The 20,391-nt window shown below is 36.9% G+C and overlaps 1 protein-coding gene across 2 annotated transcripts in view; it reads left to right on the forward strand.

The window, feature by feature from the left end:
• Positions 1-17,281, forward strand: part of NELL1 (neural EGFL like 1) — a 910,206-nt gene extending 892,925 nt beyond the window's left edge. For both annotated transcript variants that reach the window (XM_016920567.4, XM_016920568.4), the window contains 4 exons: positions 1,677-1,870; positions 12,577-12,753; positions 14,998-15,222; positions 16,798-17,281. In XM_016920567.4, the coding sequence (XP_016776056.3) occupies positions 1,677-1,870; positions 12,577-12,753; positions 14,998-15,222; positions 16,798-16,848 (647 nt within the window). In that variant the 3' untranslated portion in view covers positions 16,849-17,281. The remainder of the gene's footprint in view (positions 1-1,676; positions 1,871-12,576; positions 12,754-14,997; positions 15,223-16,797) is intronic.
• Positions 17,282-20,391: the final 3,110 nt, after the last annotated feature.

Raw genomic sequence — 20,391 nt, forward strand, 5'->3', positions numbered from 1 at the left:
GAATTTATTCCTTCTATTTAACTGAAATTTTGTATTCACTGCTTTTGAATGAAAAGGGAGGGGACAAGAGATAACAATTGCAGTATTAGATGGCATTTATATGCTATGCTGGGTTTAAAATTTTTGGAAGACCATACATTGGGTGGGTATAGTGTATACAGAAGATAAATGAGAGAAAAACAAAGTAACATGTCAAAGAATATATAACTGTTACGTGTAAAATGACTAATACATGGTAAGCACTCAACTAAAAAGTAAGAGCTTGGTTTCAAACATTGGTCACCAGACTCCCACATTTAAGACTCCTTTTAGTTGAGAAGAATAAGAGAATTGAAAGAAGATTGAAGAGATAAGAGAGGCTATATGAAAGGAGCACCATATGTTCAAATAGAAATACACTGAGAATGGGATGGGCATGACTAGTAACAGTGAGGAGATATAGCGAGGCTTGATTTTAGTTGACTTGCCATACAGGCATCATAATTTGGGATCTTTTCTATAATTTTCAAAGGAGAAATCATTGTTCACTATAATGAAATGTCTTGACTAAAGCTAAAATTGGTAAGACAAAGCCAAAAATTAGATCTTGGAAAAAAGTAACTTCTAGAAATATTATTAGAATTTCTCAATGTCATCTGCTTTGTATTGCACCATGTGCAAAGAAACTTGTGCATAGCAGGTAAACCAAAACCAAGTAGACTAGTAGACACTTATTCAATGGCCTCAGACACTAAGTATCAGTACTTCTACAAATGAGTAGAAGTTACTCGGTAGTATATTTCATCTCAATTTAAGGGAGACATTTCCAAAAGAGTTATCCAAAGGTGGAGTCAGGTATTTTGCAAGGTAATGGATTGCCTTTTGGGGAAGGACTTAAGCCAGGGTTGGACAGGTTTGTGTTTGAGATGTTGTTAAGGTCGCTCAAGCTTTAAATGTCAGAATCGGCCGACTGGATTTATGTTTTTATTCCATTGTTGGCTGTCAATAAAGAGCAGGACAATATATTTATGTCTTTCATCAGCATCCATCCATATAGCTATTATTTTTTATGCACGGGCAAATATTCTGCTGGCCATAAGGATAGTAGGACTTTGACTATAAAAGGCACCTATCAATCAAGAATTGTTCCCACTTCCTTCAACTTTGGTGGTAGGATCTAGGAGCAATCTGATTGTCTCAAGGTTGCCCAAATTGCCCACTTGTTCCTACTCAGTGGCTAATACATTCACATCTTTTCTAAAAGACTCAGATCTCCATGGTGGTGTATGCATACTGTTAGTGAATTAACAGTGTTTATGGCCTCTGGATGAAATCGTTCTTAAGAATATCCTAAAAGAACTTGCTAACTGCTACTGGATATTTTAGTAATTAGAGTCTGGGAGCTAGCTGTAGATTTGGGTCTCAGATCAGCCACTTACTAGCTCTATGACAGTGGTCATGTTATTTAAGTTATGAACCTCAGCTTCATTATTTGCAGAATAGGAATAAGGACAGATCTCCTACACAGAGCAGAACTGACTTGCAGTGTAAATGAGATAATACATGTGAACAGCTTGGCAGTACCTAGCACAAGGTAAATGGTCAATGATGTTAGTTAATGCTACTGTAAATGATGGTTGTTTGTTCTCTAAGTTCCCTTGGCTAGATTCTAAGCTTCTGTGCTTCCTATATTGCAGACATTGATGAATGTGCCTTAAGAACTCACACCTGTTGGAACGATTCTGCCTGCATCAACCTGGCAGGGGGCTTTGACTGTCTCTGCCCCTCTGGGCCCTCCTGCTCTGGTGACTGTCCTCATGAAGGGGGGCTGAAGCACAATGGCCAGGTGTGGACCTTGAAAGAAGACAGGTGTTCTGTCTGCTCCTGCAAGGTGAGGATGATGTGGTGCAGCAGAAATTGAAACTGTTCTTTCTCTTCTTCCCTCACTTTTCTGCCTCCCCACCTCTCTCCCTCTTGCTGTTGACTGTAGTTCCTGAACAGGCTTCTCCTGTTCTTATCTACATTACAGCTAATGATGATGCTAAGGGGTAGGGAAACCTGCTTTGAATTGATTGTGTTCTTAGTGGAAAGTGAGGTATGAGATTGAGAAGGAACTGCAGGGAAGGAGAAGCAGGATAGAAAAGCCAATGATAGTCCTCCCACTGAAAGCCTACAGTGCCTTTAAGGTTGGTTGGGTGAGAGTTTTAATGAATGAGCCCTCATCCCACGCTTATACAAACTTGCTGATTAAAACTACTTTTTGCCTAAAATAACCACCTGCATGAACTTGCTCACTTTATGACATCATCTAGAAAAGCAAGGCCAACAGACTTGCATCCAGTGCTGAGACAGATGGATTTTCATTTTGAACAAATGATAATGATAGTATGAGGCCTCTTAGAAATTGATGTCTTCTTTGTTATTCTCAGTGCTGGGCCATTCCTTATATGAAGTTGTTTGAAAGTGAGCCTAATGCTTATGAAAATAAAATTCTGTCATCATTTGGTTTTGCTTTATGCTTTGCAAAATGGGTCTATTAAACTGTTTGATCTCTTTGTGCTTTATTTCTTCTTTTATTGATCTTGCCTATTTATTTTCCTTTGTTATTGCTCTACTGTAGCTCTTGCCTGGTATGTCTATGTCTGTTGGGATGGGACTATTTAATCTTGAGCTTTATCGGCATGGGAACCAAGATAAATTACTTGCTTAGTAGCCTCTTAGCCAAGTCTCCTGATAAATTCCCAGTCTGCTGAAACAGAGCTGAAATGAGCCTTAAGAAATCATCCAGTTCATCCACTTGCCTTCATCTGCCACACGTCCACAGACCTGGGGCCACCTAGTTAGGAGGGCCACATTATCAAGTGCTAGATCATTACCCCCAACACCTATTTTTCCCCCTTTCACATAAACCTAGTTTCCCACACTCCAATCTAGGTTTGTTTTCCCTTATTGGAGCACCTGCTATATTTCAGCTACCCTATAATTCAAAAAAGCTGCATCATGTTTACTTCTTACAGCACTACTTTGAAAGACAATGAAACTGAATTTCCATGGGATAAAGTAACTTGCCCTAAATGTTAAGGATATAAATATCTAAGCTGTGACTTGAACTCCACTTGCTTGGCTCAAAGTTCATAGTTTTTCCATCTTGTCAGATGTCTTGTAACACTCTACAATGATATTTACTGGTATATTTAAAACCAGTTAGGTAACTGGTAATCTAACTTGACTGAGCTCAGACTTTCTTGACTGAGCTCAGACTTTCAACTCAGACTTTTGACTTTCAACTAGATTCCATGTACTTCCTTGTATGTAAGTGACTGGTGAGACATTCCTTCAAGGGGTTTTGAAGTTATTAAGTATAATATTTAACCACATAGTGCTGACTCAAAGGGCAAAATTTTTTAAGAGAAGACAAATCTCATTGTGGGTTAGAATATTTCCATAATTCCTTATGGAAGAGGATGGTAATTAGGTCTCCCATTCAGCCAGCAGAATGGGGGTGAATTCTTTGCTAGGTCATTTCAAGAAACTATTGTGTTATTAAACTTTTGAGGATGATCATTACATATCCTCACATCCTTTTTGGGCTTTCTAGGTCCCCAGTCCCTGGAATAGGCAAAGGACATTAGTGGAGTCTTAACTAGTATGAGAGTAAAATTCTTCTTTCAGTTTTTGTTTTATTTAAGCCATGATGAAGCAGGGAACTTACTAGTCATTGAAAATTTCCCAGAGCTTCTTTAATTAACTGTATTAATAATCCAAGCAACCTAAATTGATTTCTTCTGTTTTGAATCCTGAAGTGTTTCCAAAGTCTTATGAGAATTAGACTGAAATTTCCACAGGGGATGAGCAATTCTTGTAATCTAATTTTGTTAATATGATGCACCTTCACTGCAAAGCACTGCAATTTCTGAATAAAGTACAGGCAGATTTCTGTACATAAATCTTTTGTTTGTGTTCTACATGTACTCATTGCCCATTTATAGCACAGTTTCCCAGAGGTTGTGGAGGGGGAAGAGAGCCTGGTTTAGGAGCTGAATTAAGCGTCCTAAATCAGATTCTGTAAGTCACCATTATAAAATGGACTGTTTGTGGCCCTCTTTGTTTCTATTATTTGAAGTTGAAAGTGCTCTGTTTCAATTTGATAAGAAATATCTCCAATACTTACACATCCAAATGGGTGACTATAATGGCATCATCTTGGAAGCTAAGAAATAAAATCAAGGTTGGGATATAAAGTACTATCTTTTCAATCATATCCTTGATGTTTCAGATTTAAATGCCGTCAAATTATGCAACAGCAGAATTACGCAAACCAACAAAAGGTCAAGACTTACTGCTGAAGGACGTAGAGTTAAAATTTTTAAAAGGCTACTTTCCCCTTTGAGAGTCAGTACACCAGCTTAGCTGCTAGTGTTTCATGGTAATTAAAAGGCCTTGAAACATGTCCACAGATGAATAGAGTTCAATGATGAAGCTAGGCTAGCATAAATGGATTTGGGCTTTTGTTTAGATTCTATGTACTTCCTTGGCAGTGACAATGTTTTTGTGCATCTTTAGACACCTAGTTAATTAGGTACAGAAAGATTGCTGCACAGCTTAAAACTTATGTCCCTCCAGCATTATTTAGACCACAGGAACCCAGATGAAAAGTGGTTGTCTCTCTGGGATTGATCCATAAATCTCGGTTACAGCCCAGCGTCTTTTCATAGATACCCATCTGTGGCTCTTCCATTCATAAATTTGTCTGTCTAGGACTTTAGGAAGACATCTTTATTTTCTGCCTGTGCTACATGGGAAGGTAGAGACGTCCCCAGCTTATTCGTTTCTAGGAAATGTAGTATTTTAGTATGAGTAGTTGCGTTTATGTTGCAGATCATGGAGACGAAGATGAAAATGGATACACAAACAACTAACCACTTGTCATATATGGTAGAGCTATGAACAATTTGCTGTGGGAACACAGAAAGGGGAAGCATAGTCCGCCCTCTGTATTTGTTGGTTCCACATTCTTGGATTCAACCAACCCCAGATCAAAAGTATTTAAAAAACAAAGATAATGCAAATTTAAATTAATAATATAAATATTTCATTTTTACCCTATTAGGTATTATTAGTAATCTAGAGATGATTTAAAGTATATGGGAGGATATGCATAGGTGGTTTGCAATACTATGCAGTTATATGCAAATACTATGCCATTTTATATAAGGGACTTGAACATCTGCAGATTCTGGTATCTGTGCAGAGGTCCTTGAACCAATCCCCCAGAGATACTGAGGGACGGCTGAATGCTCTACTCTGGGAAGATGCAGAAGTGAATACGGAAAGCCTTTCACAGAGGAGGTGATCTTTGAAGGGGCCCTTAAAGGATGAGGAATTTAATCCAGTAGAGATGTAGGGGAAGGTGAATCCCAAACAAGAGGGAACTGTAAGAACAAAGATGAGGAAGTGTAAGAATATATGTTGTGTTAGAAATATGAAGTGAATGATGAGCTCAAAATATCAGGAACAAAAAGAGTATAAGAAGGGTATAGTCACTGATGAGCCAGGAGATTAAGGCTGAAGACAGAGCCAGGCCACGGGATTTAGACTTCATCCTGTGGGCAGCAAATGATCGTAAGAGATTTTACGTTTGGAATTGGCAGGGCCCAGTCAAGGTCTGATCGACAGCATGATGGATGACCTGAGCAGATAGAAGCTAACTAGAAAGAAATCACATAGGCTGAGGTAAAGGTTCAGAGGAGTAAAGATGAAAACCTGAAAGAGGGATAGAGAAGTAACATCTAATGGGAGAAAATGCAGAAGTGAAAAATGGGTCCTGATGACTGATGATGCTAGAGACTTAGTGTCTGTGGTAATGTCTTCCCTATTCTCTGGGCAAAAAAAAAAGCTCCTGTGTAGCATGTTTGAGACATAGCTGCCCATTTTCTCAGGTGAACAGGATTCAGGTGCCATTACATAAGAGTAAGAACCAGGGTCTGCAAGTTGGGCTTGTATACTACTACATCTATACCTACATGTACACTTATACCTATACTATTTTGAGTAGTAACTGGATAATCTAGTGGGAGGAAGAGAGCAAACTATGAAGGCCAGATAGTGTTTCTATGATTTCTTGCAGTTAAAAAATGTGAGTAGCATTCATCGTGAAAACAAAGTAATACTAAAGACTTGAGCAGTGTTAGTTCTTGAGTTTTTCTGAGGTTTAGAGATGAGTAGGGAAAGGGATACCATAAATAGCCAGTATTTATGGTATAACAGTATTCCATGTTATAATAAAGTCAGGGATGAATTACTGTGGAAAGGAAAGGCAAAGTGAAGAAGACCTTTTTCATGAGATTGTCTGGAATCATAGCCATCTGATCTGGTTTATGTAAACCTATTCCCAGAAACTGAAGATGGTCATGCCAGGGACACTCTCAAGAACTCATGTATCTCTTTCTGGCAAGGAGGAAAGAATCTGATCCACAAGGAGCAGTCAGCATACTGGTTCTGCCTTCCTAAGAATAGGACTTACTCACAGGAAGAAGCCAGGGAACAGTCTGGTCTGTGCCTGGGGCCAGGATAGAAGCAAACTTTCTGAATTCCAGCAAACTGCTCATAAAAATGCTTTGCCTTGCTCTTTGAACCCAACTAGCAGCCTTATAAATATTTTCCTGTCTGTGGTGGTTTTGATGGTTGGAGTTAGCTGTGCAAGCTGTAAGATTGTGTTTCTTTTCCTTGGAAAGAGGAACTTATTGGTAGGTTTCATTTGGCACTCAAAACTCTAGGGGTCCTGTAAAGGAACAGGGCGTCTCTTTCTATTTCCCTGACTCTTTCCCCTGTGGTAGTGTTCAAAACCCTGCTTTGACCTTGCAGGAGCTTGAACGTTACACCATGCTACCTCCCCATCTGACTGGGTGATGTTTTTTCTCCATGATTTTGAAGCTTTGCACCAGAATCACCTGCAGGGCTTGTGAAACTTTGATCACTGGCTCTACCCTCAGTATTTTCTGGTTCAGTAGATCTGGGGTGGGGTGCAAGAATTTGCATTTTTCAGTAGTTCCCAGGAGATGGTAGTGCTCCTGGTTTGAGGACTGCCACTTTGAAAACTTTTGCCCCAAGAATCCTTCTGATATCACTTTATCTAAAATTAGTTTTTCCTATCCCCTAGCCTCCTCACGATACAAAAGGTGCATCACAGTGGAAAATCATTGTTATGAAAGTTCAGGTTAGGGATAAGTTTCTGTTTTGTTATTAGTTTTCTACATGGAAAAGGCATTTCCCTCTCTGGGCTTGGTTTCCTCTTCATTAAAATGAGATAACTGGATAAAACGACTGCTAAATGTGTTTCTACCCCAGGTGTGTTAGGACTAAGAGACCAGTTTGTGGGCTGTGACCTGAAGGCAAAATTAATACTTTGTAAAAAGATTGGAAATCACAGCTCAATTTGTGTGTGAGAAAGTAGAATAGGCACGTCTAGATTACCAACCCTAATTTCATAGTCTATATCAGGCATCAGCAAGGTTTTTTTCTTTAAAGGGTCATGTTGTAAATATTTCATGTTTTGTAGACCATAAAGCTTCTGTCCCAAATACTCAATTCTGCCATTGCAGTGTGAAAAAGACCACACACAAAATGTAAATGAACAAGGGAACTCGTGTTCCAATAACACCTCATTTACAAAAACAGGCATCAGGTTGAATTTGTACCATGGGCATCAGTTTTCCAACCCAAAGTTTATATTACTGTTTTACAGAAATAATCTGACCTACATCCACCTTCTTGATTTAAAAGTTTCAAAACTCAATGGCAGAAAAAAAAATGAGTGATATTATGTAATCTGGAGTAAATATATCAGTATTTATTGATATATTGACTGAAATACTGAAATATTACTGAAATACTATTCAGTATTAAAATTTGTAATTAATAGCAAAAAACCTGTAATATTTTTATGGCATAAGAAAAAAATGTATTTTTTTACCAGATAGGAAACTTTATTTCCCTGCTTTTTAAAATTCAGAAGCAATTTAAATATTAGAATAATTATTAATTGCTTATCATTGAACTTGCAGTATAAAATTGCATCAAAACAGCTTCTGTGGCAGAAGATTGCAAAAATACATCTTTGGCATACAAGTAGGGATTGTTCAAACCACCCAAGTTGGGTTAGAGATCAAGCTCTGGAAAGAGCCTCAAAGATCTCTGATAAAAGGATTACTTATCATCAGTGAGCTCCATACTCTCCCCAAATTTAGTTTCTAGTGTGATTGTGCTCTGTGAGCTGATGTTTTATAATGGCATTCTCATTGTATTAATGGAGTCACCTGTGACATTTTCATTATTAAAAATGATTTTCTTGACAGTTACCCTGTAATTCAAAGGCAAAGTGAACATTGCCATTGTTCTGAAACACGTTAGAAGCTAAGAGGGGCCTATTTGGCATTTTCACATAATTGATGAGATATGAAATTGCTTTATTTTGCACTAACCCTGGAGGCTATCCATTTATTCTTATTCATTCTTTTAATCAGCACGTGGGAAGAAAACTGACATTCTTATTGAGTCTCATAGCCTGTTGTGCAGCGACCTTTTCTGAAAGAATTTATCCTTTTGTTTGATGCCAGCCACAGACACAGACATGCTGGTTCCTAAGGCATGATCCTTCTACACTTGGGAAAAGTAATAGTGTGCCATTGGAAGCTGAGCTGATCAAATGGTTTTATGTTGTAGCTATCATTACTTTGCTTAGTTTTTTGTTGGTTAAAGTAAGTCTTCAGGGAGTCATTTGGGGCCATGGTGACACAAGCAAAATATATTACTGAGTTAAAATAATGGTATATGAGCTGTAAACCAAAGGCCTATTGTTGGGAAATTCCTAGGATCAGGACACTTCCTTGTCCTGACTAGCTGGATTCTCTGATTCAATTCACTTGCTAAAATATAGAGTCTCTTGCTTTCTCTCTATATACACATGTTTGCATACACATGCAAATGTATATGTGTGTGTATAATCTTTCATCTCTTGATATTTTTGGAACACTATGATTTCTTGTTATTTGTATAGTAAAAGAGCCATTGCACACGATACATTTTTCAACCTGTTGTTATATATGTAGCTGGCATGTCTCCTTTCCATTCTCCTTAAAGAATATAAAGCTTTTAAGGTTTCCACTTTAGCTGACACAAAACATCTCAGCAAGTCCTGTCTGATTATTCAGCGTTGTTGTGGATAAAGTAGATAAAGACCCTGAGGGCAAGTCCATCAAGTTTTCAGATGTCACTAAGCTGTGAAGGACGGTGAGCTATAGTAAATGACATAAATAACATTTGCAAAGCATTGTGACAGGAAGAAGAGATGAAATAGATCTAACAATATGAAATGCAACAGAGATAAACATCAAGTTGTATACTTGCTGCCCCTAAACAGCCAACTGCACAAGATGAGATAAGGCTTAATGAGGTTTTAGTCTTCATTAAGCTCAATATTAGCCAACACTATGGCATAGTCAAAGAAGTAAATACAGTCATGCATCACTTAATGACAGAGATACATTCTAAGAAATGAGTCATTAGGCTTTTTCATCACTGTGTCAACATCATAGAGTATATTTAAACAAACCTAGATGGAATAGCTTGCTACACACCTAGGCTATTTGGTATAGTCTATTGCTTCTAGGCTATAAACCTGGACAGCATGATACTATACTTAGTATTGTAGGCAATTGTAACACAGTGGTGAGTATTTGTATATCCAAACGTAGAAAAGGTACAATAACAATACATATAAAAGACAAAAAATGGTATACCTGTATGGAACACTTACCATGAATGGAGCTTACGGGACTAGCAGCTATGGTAGGTGAGTCAGTGAGTGAATGTTGGGTGCATGTGAAGGCCTAGGATATTACTGTGCACTTCTGTACCTTTATGAACCTTGTATACTTAGGCTACACTAAATTTTGAAAAAGAATTTTTTTCTTCAATAAATTAACCTTAGCTTATTGTAACTTTTTACTTTATAAACTTTTTAATTTTTGTAACTTTTTGACTCTTGTGTAATAACACTTAGTTTAAAACACAAACACATTGTACAGCAGTACAAAATACTTTCTTTATATTCTTATTCTGTAAGCTTTTTCTAATTTTTTAAAACTTATTAAACATTTTTTTCAAACTGGCACACAAAAACACACCTTAACCTAGGTCTCCACAGGGTCAGGATTATCAATATCACTGTCTTTCACCTCCATATTTTCCTCCATGTCTTGTCCCACTTGAAGGTCTTCAGGGACAATAACACGCACAGAGCTATCATCTCTTATGATAACAATGCCTTCTTCTGGAATACCGCCTGAGGACTTGCCTGAGGCTGTTTTAGTTATCTCTTTTTTTTTATAAGTAGGAAGAATACATTCTAAAATAATGATTTAAAAAGATAGTATACTAAATACATAAACCAGTAACCTAGCCATTTATTATCATTATCAAGCAGTATGTACTATAAATGACTGTAGGTGTATATTTTTATACAACTGGCAGCTCAGTAGGCTTGTTTACACAGGCATCATTACAAACACATGCATGAGTAATACAGTGCATTACATAATGGCTGCGATGTCACTAGGTGACAGGAATTTTTCAGCTTCATTAAAATTATATAGGACCACCTTTGTTTTTTTTTTTTTTTTTTTTTTTTTTTTTGAGACGGAGTCTTGCTCTGTCGCCCAGGCTGGAGTGCAGTGGCGCGATCTCGGCTCACTGCAAGCTCCGCCTCCCGGGTTCATGCCATTCTCCTGCCTCAGCCTCCCGAGTAGCTGGGACTACAGGCGCCCGCTACCACGCCCGGCTAATTTTTTGTATTTTTAGTAGAGACGGGGTTTCACCGTGTTAGCCAGGATGGTCTCGATCTCCTGACCTCGTGATCCGCCCGCCTCGGCCTCCCAAAGTGCTGGGATTACAGGCGTGAGCCACCGCGCCCGGCCAGGACCACCTTTGTATGTGTAGTATGTCAGTGACCAAAATTTCATTGTGTGGCACATGACTTTATTGAAAAAAGCCCGCATTAAAGAAACTACAACACTTAAAACAAGGTGAGCATTAAATTCAATTCACTCTTTCTTCAAAGACCATTGCTGAATAATTCTATTTAGTTCTCTCTCAGCTACCTCATTTGAGAAATAGATACATTCGTATTCCACAAATTATCAGGATTAAATGTGATCATGCATGTAAATGCCTCTGCACAATGTATGACACAAGATAAGTATTAAATGCATGGTAGAATATGATGATGATGATGATGATGATGATGATGATGATGATGATGATATATACTTAAAACTGTTGAAAGAGAAGGCAACTATGACAGTGAAAGGATTATAAATGATGGGGACTGGTCAAGAAGTTAGAGGTGTTTACCCAGAGATGAAACATCTCAGTGAATACATAAGAGCTGTCTTCTAAAAACTGAAGAATTGAAACATGACAAAGTGTTTGGAGTTCTGTTATTACTGAAGGTATGGATTCGGGTCAATGGATAGAAGTAATGAGAAGTCTGATTTTTTACATTATAACATGTACAGAGATGCACACTGAATTCTCTCCATAGTGGTGAATTCAAGACTGAGAGCCTCAAGCACTTCAACTTTTGAATATGGCTGCTATAAAGAGGATTCAACTGTAGGTCAGGAGGCTTGGTTATATGTTCTTTAAGGTAACTTCCAGCCCTGAGACTCTTTGGTTTTTTAAAATATTCAGCAAATTAGTTATAAGCATGAATGGTGATGACAGGTCTTACCTTAAATTTTCAGCAATGAAGAACATTGTTTAAGAAATTACTGTAAGCAACAGACATTAAAAAAAAGACATGCTACAAAATGTTTACTCTTACTGCTTAAGTGCTGCTGACTTTCAATTTTTTACAGCTATGAGTCCTCAAAGGCAATACTTCAAAAATTGTACTGTGCTTACAATATGGGGAACTGCCATAAGGTGGAAAGAGGCACCTGATTATACCCCCCTGTAGTACACAACTTTAAGGCGATCTTGCCGAAGAATATTTTGAGACCATAACAATTGGTGGTGCTGCTTGGAGAACCACTACCTATCTATGTCATCTTGGATAAGTGGTTTAGCCTCTCTGGGTCTAAGTTAATTCTTCTGTATAAAGGGCCTAATCAGACTTCCTTTCACAGTTGGGACAGGGATATAGTTAGATGAACGTATTTGAATATGTTAAGTGGTAGCATGGAAATACAGGAGCATGATTTTCCACTCAAATGACTTATTGATCATATATGCATTTTTAGCTGCTTACTTATAATTCTTACTTAGAAATATGATTTTTAAGAACCCCTTTGAAAAAGATTTTCAAAAAACATGTTGACTTTTTGTTAAACTTAAAAATGTTCCTATTTTTATTTTTTCTGCTCTGCAAGCAAAATCAGGGAAAGGGTGTGTTTGTGTGAACACACATGTGTGCTTCAGTTTTGAACAGAATGAGAGGTGGCCAGGGGGTGACTAAAAATCCAAGAAGTTCATTTCTCATAGTGTAGCTGTCCATCATGTCCTAAATGATGAAACCTCCCTAACTTCATTTCTAAACAGGATGGCAAGATATTCTGCCGACGGACAGCTTGTGATTGCCAGAATCCAAGTGCTGATCTATTCTGTTGCCCAGAATGTGACACCAGAGTCACAAGTCAATGTTTAGACCAAAATGGTCACAAGCTGTATCGAAGTGGAGACAATTGGACCCATAGCTGTCAGCAGTGTCGGTGTCTGGTACGTTGGCTTCCTTTACAGGGTGTTGAGCCTTTACTCTGAAAGAGGTTACAAATTCAGTTGTCTGTGGGACCTAGTTCCCCATTTTTCATAATACTATACAGGGAGCTCTGTGGGGCCTGTGGCTAAGGGTCATGTTCTCTTCCTAAAGATATTCAGGTTGTATTTGAAATACTGTACAAAGTAAAAAGCACATTTTTATGGGACAGATTTGACCCAAACAATGACAGTTTACAGCTATTACTAAAAAGAAATCAAGATCAAGAAAAATCTCTGCAAGAAAGGAAGCTTTCAAAACCTTGACTAGTGCTTGTAATCCTGACAGAGCTAAATCTTTCATTTCTGTGCCATAACCCTTAAAGATTTCAATATAAGAGGTAACAAAACATAGTAGAAATATCAGAGATTTAATCATAGAGACCTAGAATCTAAATGTGGTCCTCCCACATACTAGCTTAAAATGATTACCTTGGGCAAGTCCTAGCAATTTACTGACTATTCTGTCCCTCAAGTGGACACAGGTATGTGAGTACCTCTGAGGGAAAGAATGGGCTGTTACGAAGATTACAAGATATGTAAGAAGGACAAATACACTGCTTGGCTCAGAGAAGGTACTTAGCGTATGGTAGTAACTATTGTTAATACTTCCTACCTTGAAAAATCTTTTCAGATACTACATGTTTAAAAAGAAAAAAAATGAAGGTTGTTATAAATATTAATATAGGGCTACTAATGGTATAATTAGATTTGAGAAAGTCCAGAGAAAAGGCTTAATTTCTTGACCTGGTTCTTTCAGTTTCAAATTATATCACAAAGATTTCTAGCAATGGGAAGACTTCTAGGACACATTGTCATGGAATGTGATGTCCCATATGTAAAGTCACAACTATGGAACATTCTGAGTTGATTGGTAATGGAAACTATTAGCTGTGTGTCCGTAATTTAACATTTGCTGACATGAATGATTCTCATTTTATGGGTACTGTATGAAAACAAGTATTCAGATAAATTATGCTCTAAATTTCCATCCGATTTTTTTAAATCTTCAGGTGAATGTGCAGGTAATCTTAACAGAATATGTCTTTCTTAATCACTCCTATGACTGAGAAGCATGACTCAGATAAATAAAAATTGTAGTCATTTTTTAAAACTCCCACCCAAGGACAAAAAAGTCAATACAACTGTAGAATTAGTTTCCCTATGAGACTGGCAAATTGCATTTCTTTTCCAAGAAGCTAATCATCAGGCATCCAAAAGAATTAGTATTATTTTGATGCATGAAATTTTCATAGATAGAATTTCAAAAGTGTATCCTCTTCCATCCTAGCCCCTAAGATGAATATTTCTCAGGAAAACTGAAGCTGTTAAACACATAACTTATGAATTACTTGAGAATACTGTGGGTCATACTTAATAAATATTCAAGACTTTTCATGTGCCAAACTTTGTATGATGTAACAGTGAACAAGATAGACATGGCCTATACCTACACAAAGCCCATAGTCTTATGGAGATGACTGAACAATTAAACAAGTTTCTATATATTATAAGGTATTATGCCATAGATTATAATTCATGATAGCAGAGGAAGAGGATGCATAGTGAAATAGTTTTATTGTGGGCAGCTCAATGAAGCCACAGATGCCAGATGCTGAGACACACAAAAGCTCCATTTGAACTGCAATCTAGAAAGTTCAGTGGTCACATGTTATATTCAAAACCATTCTGAAATGGTTATCTTGACATTGCCCAATCTTAACTTTAAATTTGATTGAAATATTACAGTGCTTCAGGTTCTGCTTTTGAACTTAAGAGAAATTAATTGCTCTTTATATACTAGACAGTACCTTATAATTTATTTATTAGCCTTTATTGACCAAAACTGTGCTAAACATGATGGAGAGAAAGTAACAAGCCCAAAGTCTGAAAGCTCAAAACTTAATGTGGAATTGTACTAATTATGATATAAGTATCATGTTAAAATAATTATAGGCTGTGCTTGTCACACAAAGAAGCTCACCTAGCTCTTTCTATGTCCTGCAGTATAGATGGTCAGCAAAAGCATTCTGAAAGAAGCGAGACCTGTAGTAGGTCTTCAAGGAGGAAGTATATTTTATCCTCAATGGTGTCAACTAGAAATATTCAGTGATGAGAATTACTGTGCTCTCTTTCCCCTTCTGTGACTTTGGGAATAAAATTATGCATAGGAACAATAATGAGACATTTTTTGCTTTTCCTCTACAGGAAGGAGAGGTAGATTGCTGGCCACTCACTTGCCCCAACTTGAGCTGTGAGTATACAGCTATCTTAGAAGGGGAATGTTGTCCCCGCTGTGTCAGTGACCCCTGCCTAGCTGATAACATCATCTATGACATCAGAAAAACTTGCCTGGACAGCTATGGTGTTTCAAGGCTTAGTGGCTCAGTGTGGACGATGGCTGGATCTCCCTGCACAACCTGTAAATGCAAGGTAATTGGATGTTCTGCGGATATTGAAGCCTTGAACAATTGCCAGAGAACACTTGTAGGAGGTCCACTCCTGATGTTTCTGAATACACAGGTTCAATGGACCTGGTGCAAACTCTGGCATACATTTACTTCTCATAGGAATTTAATATGTATGAATATTATCATAGCTGCACCCTATAAAAAGGCAAATTCCAAATGAGCATGAAATAAAAGAATTGCTCCTGCCTTTGAACTACATAATTTTGACAATTGATTCTTGGCTTAATTATGACCAACTTAGGCTCTTTTGACATGCTTATTAAATAAAAAGAAAAGAAAGAAAGGGAAAGAACAAGGAAGGGAAGTAGAAAGAAAAGAAGGAAGGAAGGGAGGGAGGGAAAGAGAGAGGAAGGAAGGAAACCAGTCAACTTCCTTTCATCCTGGGAAAGTTTCTAAGTTCTTTTATTAAACTGTCAATGTTAGGGGAAAAAAGTCCTCTCAAGTTGTTTTGCTTCGTTTAATTATCAGAGTGCCTAAGGTGGGGACCTGCAGCTCTTGCTACAGCATTTCATTAACAGTGATTATTTCCCTGTCTTTTTGGAGGGGTTTTCATGAGACATCCTCATGTGTCATTAAGATTAAAAAACTGACCATTCTCTCCCTTCAAAGCTCATAAAGAGCTGGAATGGTAGCTGATTTGGAACAATCATTAGTTAGTGTCAAATCTCTGCCAAAACATCTGTTTAAGATTCCCATGATTAAACATGTTAAAACTAGGAGCCTACTTGGTCCCATCAAACCCTGGCTCAGCTTCAAGCATCAGTGGAATCTTCCCAACTTGCCTCTTTATGCTAAATGTAGATTTTTTTTTTCTGGGAAAGCATCATCTTTTAAGATGTAGCCCCAGAAGAAAAAGGATACTATCAGACCTCATATAGAAAAAGGTCCATGGTCCCATCTGTACCTTCAGTCCCAGAGAACTAAATGACCAGGACACAGGGAGACCTCTGTTACTTATTTGATAATTATGTGGAATTATAAAGGTATATTTACATTAGTACATAAAATTTTTAATGAATTTATAAGTATTTACATACCTAACTATGCACTATCTCCTTCATAGTCACCATGAGAGATTTTATGCAAACCTTACTGGACCCCATCTTGGACTTGCCTGAAGATTGTTGGGGGTAGTTTCAAATAGCTTCTTAAATGACAAATTGCTATCTTTTAGGGATTTATTTTTGGAAAGAATCTCGCTTGGAGTAAGTACAGCAGACAGGTCATGTGAAAAGTTGGAAATCCCAGGGAGGCCTCCCAAGCAGGGATTGAGTGCAGGTGATGCGTGAAATTGAACTGCTAGCAGAATCCCAGTGAGCAGTACCCCAGAGGGTCTGTCAGTCCTTCCTTTCTTTCTATTCTTTCTCTAGTTTTTTTCCTAGCATTTTTTTCTAGTAGCATTTTTTTCTAGTCATTTTTTATAGCCTTCTTAAAGTTTGTCTCAAAATGCTGAAAGTTGTTTTGAGTATAAAAATTGCAGACTGCTAATTTATATTCCATGTCTCAACTGGCTAACACATGTTTCTTTGATGTACAGAATGGAAGAGTCTGTTGTTCTGTGGATTTTGAGTGTCTTCAAAATAATTGAAGTATTTACAATGGACTCAATGCAGAAGAATGGACAAAATGACCATCCAACGTGATTAAGGATAGGAATTGGTGGTTTGGTTTTTTTGTTTGTTTTGTTTTTTTAACCACAGATAATTGCCAAAGTTTCCATCTGAGGACGGTGTTTGGAGGTTGCCTTTTGGACCTACCACTTTGCTCATTCTTGCTAACCTAGTCTAGGTGACCTACAGTGCCGTGCATTTAAGTCAATGGTTGTTAAAAGAAGTTTCCCGTGTTGTAAATCAATCATGTTTCCCTTATCAGATCATTTGCAAATACATTTAAATGATCTCATGGTAAATGTTGATGTATTTTTTGGTTTATTTTGTGTACTAACGTAATAGAGACTCAGCTCCTTTTATTTATTTTGTTGATTTATGGATCAAATTCTAAAATAAAGTTGCCTGTTGTGACTTTTGTCCCATCTACTGCATACTTAGTGCTGAGATCCCTGTAAAATGTTTTGATGAAAATATGTATGTAGAGTCCAATCGCATTATACATACATTTCAAAGTGCTGAACCTTCTTAAATGCCTACTCATTCAGCTTAAACAGGCTGAAGCCAAGTGTGACAAAGAGGGGAAGGACCAAAAACATAATCAAAGAATAATTTTAAAGAGAACTCTTGTCTCTTGCAAAAATAAAAAAATAAATAAATAAACAAAAAATTTAACCTGCAATTTAGAAGCAGCAATGTTTAAAGCTTTTCTTGGCTTTGAAAGCAAAATTACCTTTGTGTCAGATTTATGTAGTACTTGATCATTTATAAAGCATCACAGTTAGTTATTAATAAAGTTATAATCATAGTACATGTCAGAAGTATTGTCCCTATATTACAGAAGTGTGAATTAAGGAGTTCCCGTCAACTAATTTGTTGATTTACAGTGTGTTGGGATTGGTAATCCAGTCTCCTAATTCCTGTTCAGTGCTTTTTTCTACTAAACTACATTGCCTCTCATATACATGAAGAAGACACCTTTAAGAAAATCTATTTGTATGCTCAGAAGTTATTTTAGAACGGTGAATGTTTCCACTTAAGCCAATACCATATTTTTAAGAATTGGCAGTTATTAAGTTTTACAAAATGAATAAATGCTCAAATGACATTATATCTGAGCTGAGAATTCAAGCTTGGTTGTAGTTTCAGGTAAATCACATCTCAGTGGTTTGTGATACCCACAGCTCTTGAATTCATCATTACTCTGAATTAAGTTGGTTTTTGGATTCACATTCACTCCCCAACTTAAAAAAAGACCTGACTTGTTAAGTCAGTCATGCTAAAAAAATTTAAATATCAAATTTTAGCCAAATTATTAATTTAAAATTACATGCTTAGACAACTATTATTCATTGGTATTTGTCCAGTGGAAATGATACCCAATTTTTTTTGTGAAGATGAAGTTCATTACATAAAATCAATTTTATGTATTGAATTATGATAACAGCAGTTTAAATACTACATTTGACAAAGAGTAATGTGGTAAATTAGAACACATCTCTGTTTTAATTCCCTAAATGAAACCTTGAAGAGAATTTTAATAATATTTTTTGAAAATTTTACAACAATTAAAATCTTTTCAATTTTTGTTGGAAAAAACAAAGACATTTACAAGAATTATTTGTGACTGAATATGTCAGGGATTGGTGAACTATGACCTCATGTTAAATCTCATTATTAATAGCATAAAAGCATTGTGATTCAGTGGAATATGAGGAAAGATGAAAGTTCCACACATTAACTAGACACATATCTAATGAACACAATTTTGCCTCATTTGTTACATCCAGGTTGCATATGAATATATGTGTGTATATATGTTATATATAACATTGTATATTTGTTATATATACTACATATGAATATATATTCATGCATCCTACAATACATTTATATTTAAATCTACTCATACGTAACATATATATGTAAATACACACACACACACACACACACACACACACACATATACACTCATTCCCAGAACTTCCCCTACTCTGAACTTTATAGATCTGTGCTTATGTACTGGTATGAACTTTTAAAATACATTTTCTTTGAATTGTGGTTACAAACATATGGCTGCAGGCTATAGGTTAGATTATATACTAATTGGGTACAGTCTTCATCTACCAGTATTTAGCATAGTGCCTTCCATATAGTGGGTTTTCAATTAAGTCTTTCAAATATTGAATTCATAATTTTTCATAGTATCAAAAATTTATGATATTGGAAACCCACTCTAGTGGTTTTCAAATATTCTTAAGCATGAGACTCATTTTAAAAATCAGAATGTATTCAGTCCTTCAATGTGGAAATTGGTTAAAAGCAGAGTTTTTCTGATTGGTGTGGGTGTTGGAACTGGAACACCTTCACACACTCCACCACAGCTCACAACTTTCAACGGTGCACAGCTGGAAAGCCACTGACCTATTTCTTCACCTTAACTTCTACAAAAAAGGAAATCAGCACTCAGAGTGGTTAAGTGACTTGCCCAGAGTTAACAACTAATTAGTCATAGACCTATAACTACCCCAACCCACACCTTTTTTCCCTGTGCCATTCTGCTAAGAATTCCAAATGTGTTTCCACATTTCAATCCCAAGTGAGCTTTTTAAACTCCTTTTGAATGGATGACATTAAAAGACAATCTTGGATGAGGTGTAGTATTTGTTATTGTCTTTGTTCTATGTCCCATCTGACTGTGACTTTGCTTTATTAAAATTCTGGTAATGGGTTATGTGAAACATTTGTATTTAAAGACCATATAGCATATCTAAACCCATAATAGCAATGAGCCATCTACCAAATCACCCAGCTTTATGCTTTATAGGAAAATAACTGAGGGAAAATAAATAAAAACATTTTCCAAAGGCAACTACTTCTTTTCTTAGGATTAGAAAACACACACACACACACACACACACACACACTCCTCAGAATACAATAGAATCTGGCATTAAGAGGTAATATGTATAGCCTGTTTTATTATTTTGTTATTCATTCACCCTTTACTATTTTATTAATTCAGTGGTAGTGTGGCAGGCTCTGCAAATTCAGAGATGAATAAGACAAAAATTACTCTTTATGGCTTTTGCAGCCTCGTATGTGTAAAAGACTGACAATAAGCCAGAAAATAATTAAGAAATATAACTACTAGCTATATTAATAATAGGAAAAAAATTGTGAAGTGATAAATTGGGGAGGAACTGGATAATCTCACTAGATATAGGGTGAGGTGACCAAGGAAGAGCTTTCTAAGGGGGTAATAGGCAAGCTGCGACCAGGAGAATGGGAAAGAGCCATACATACAAAGTGCTATGGAAATACTTTTCCAGGCAAGAGAAATAAGTGCATAAGGACTGCAAGGTGGAAAGAAGTATGGTGTGATGAAGGTCATCAGTGGAGCCAGAAGCCAGTAAGTGAAGGGACAAATGATACAAGGCTGAAGAGGAAGGCTGGAGCAGATGTTGCAGCCCATAGTCCTAAGATGGCCAGTCCCACGTTCATTCTGAGATCAATGGGAACCT

Source organism: Pan troglodytes, chromosome 9, assembly GCF_028858775.2.
Source record: "Pan troglodytes isolate AG18354 chromosome 9, NHGRI_mPanTro3-v2.0_pri, whole genome shotgun sequence".
In the NCBI taxonomy this organism is placed as follows: domain Eukaryota; kingdom Metazoa; phylum Chordata; class Mammalia; order Primates; family Hominidae; genus Pan; species Pan troglodytes.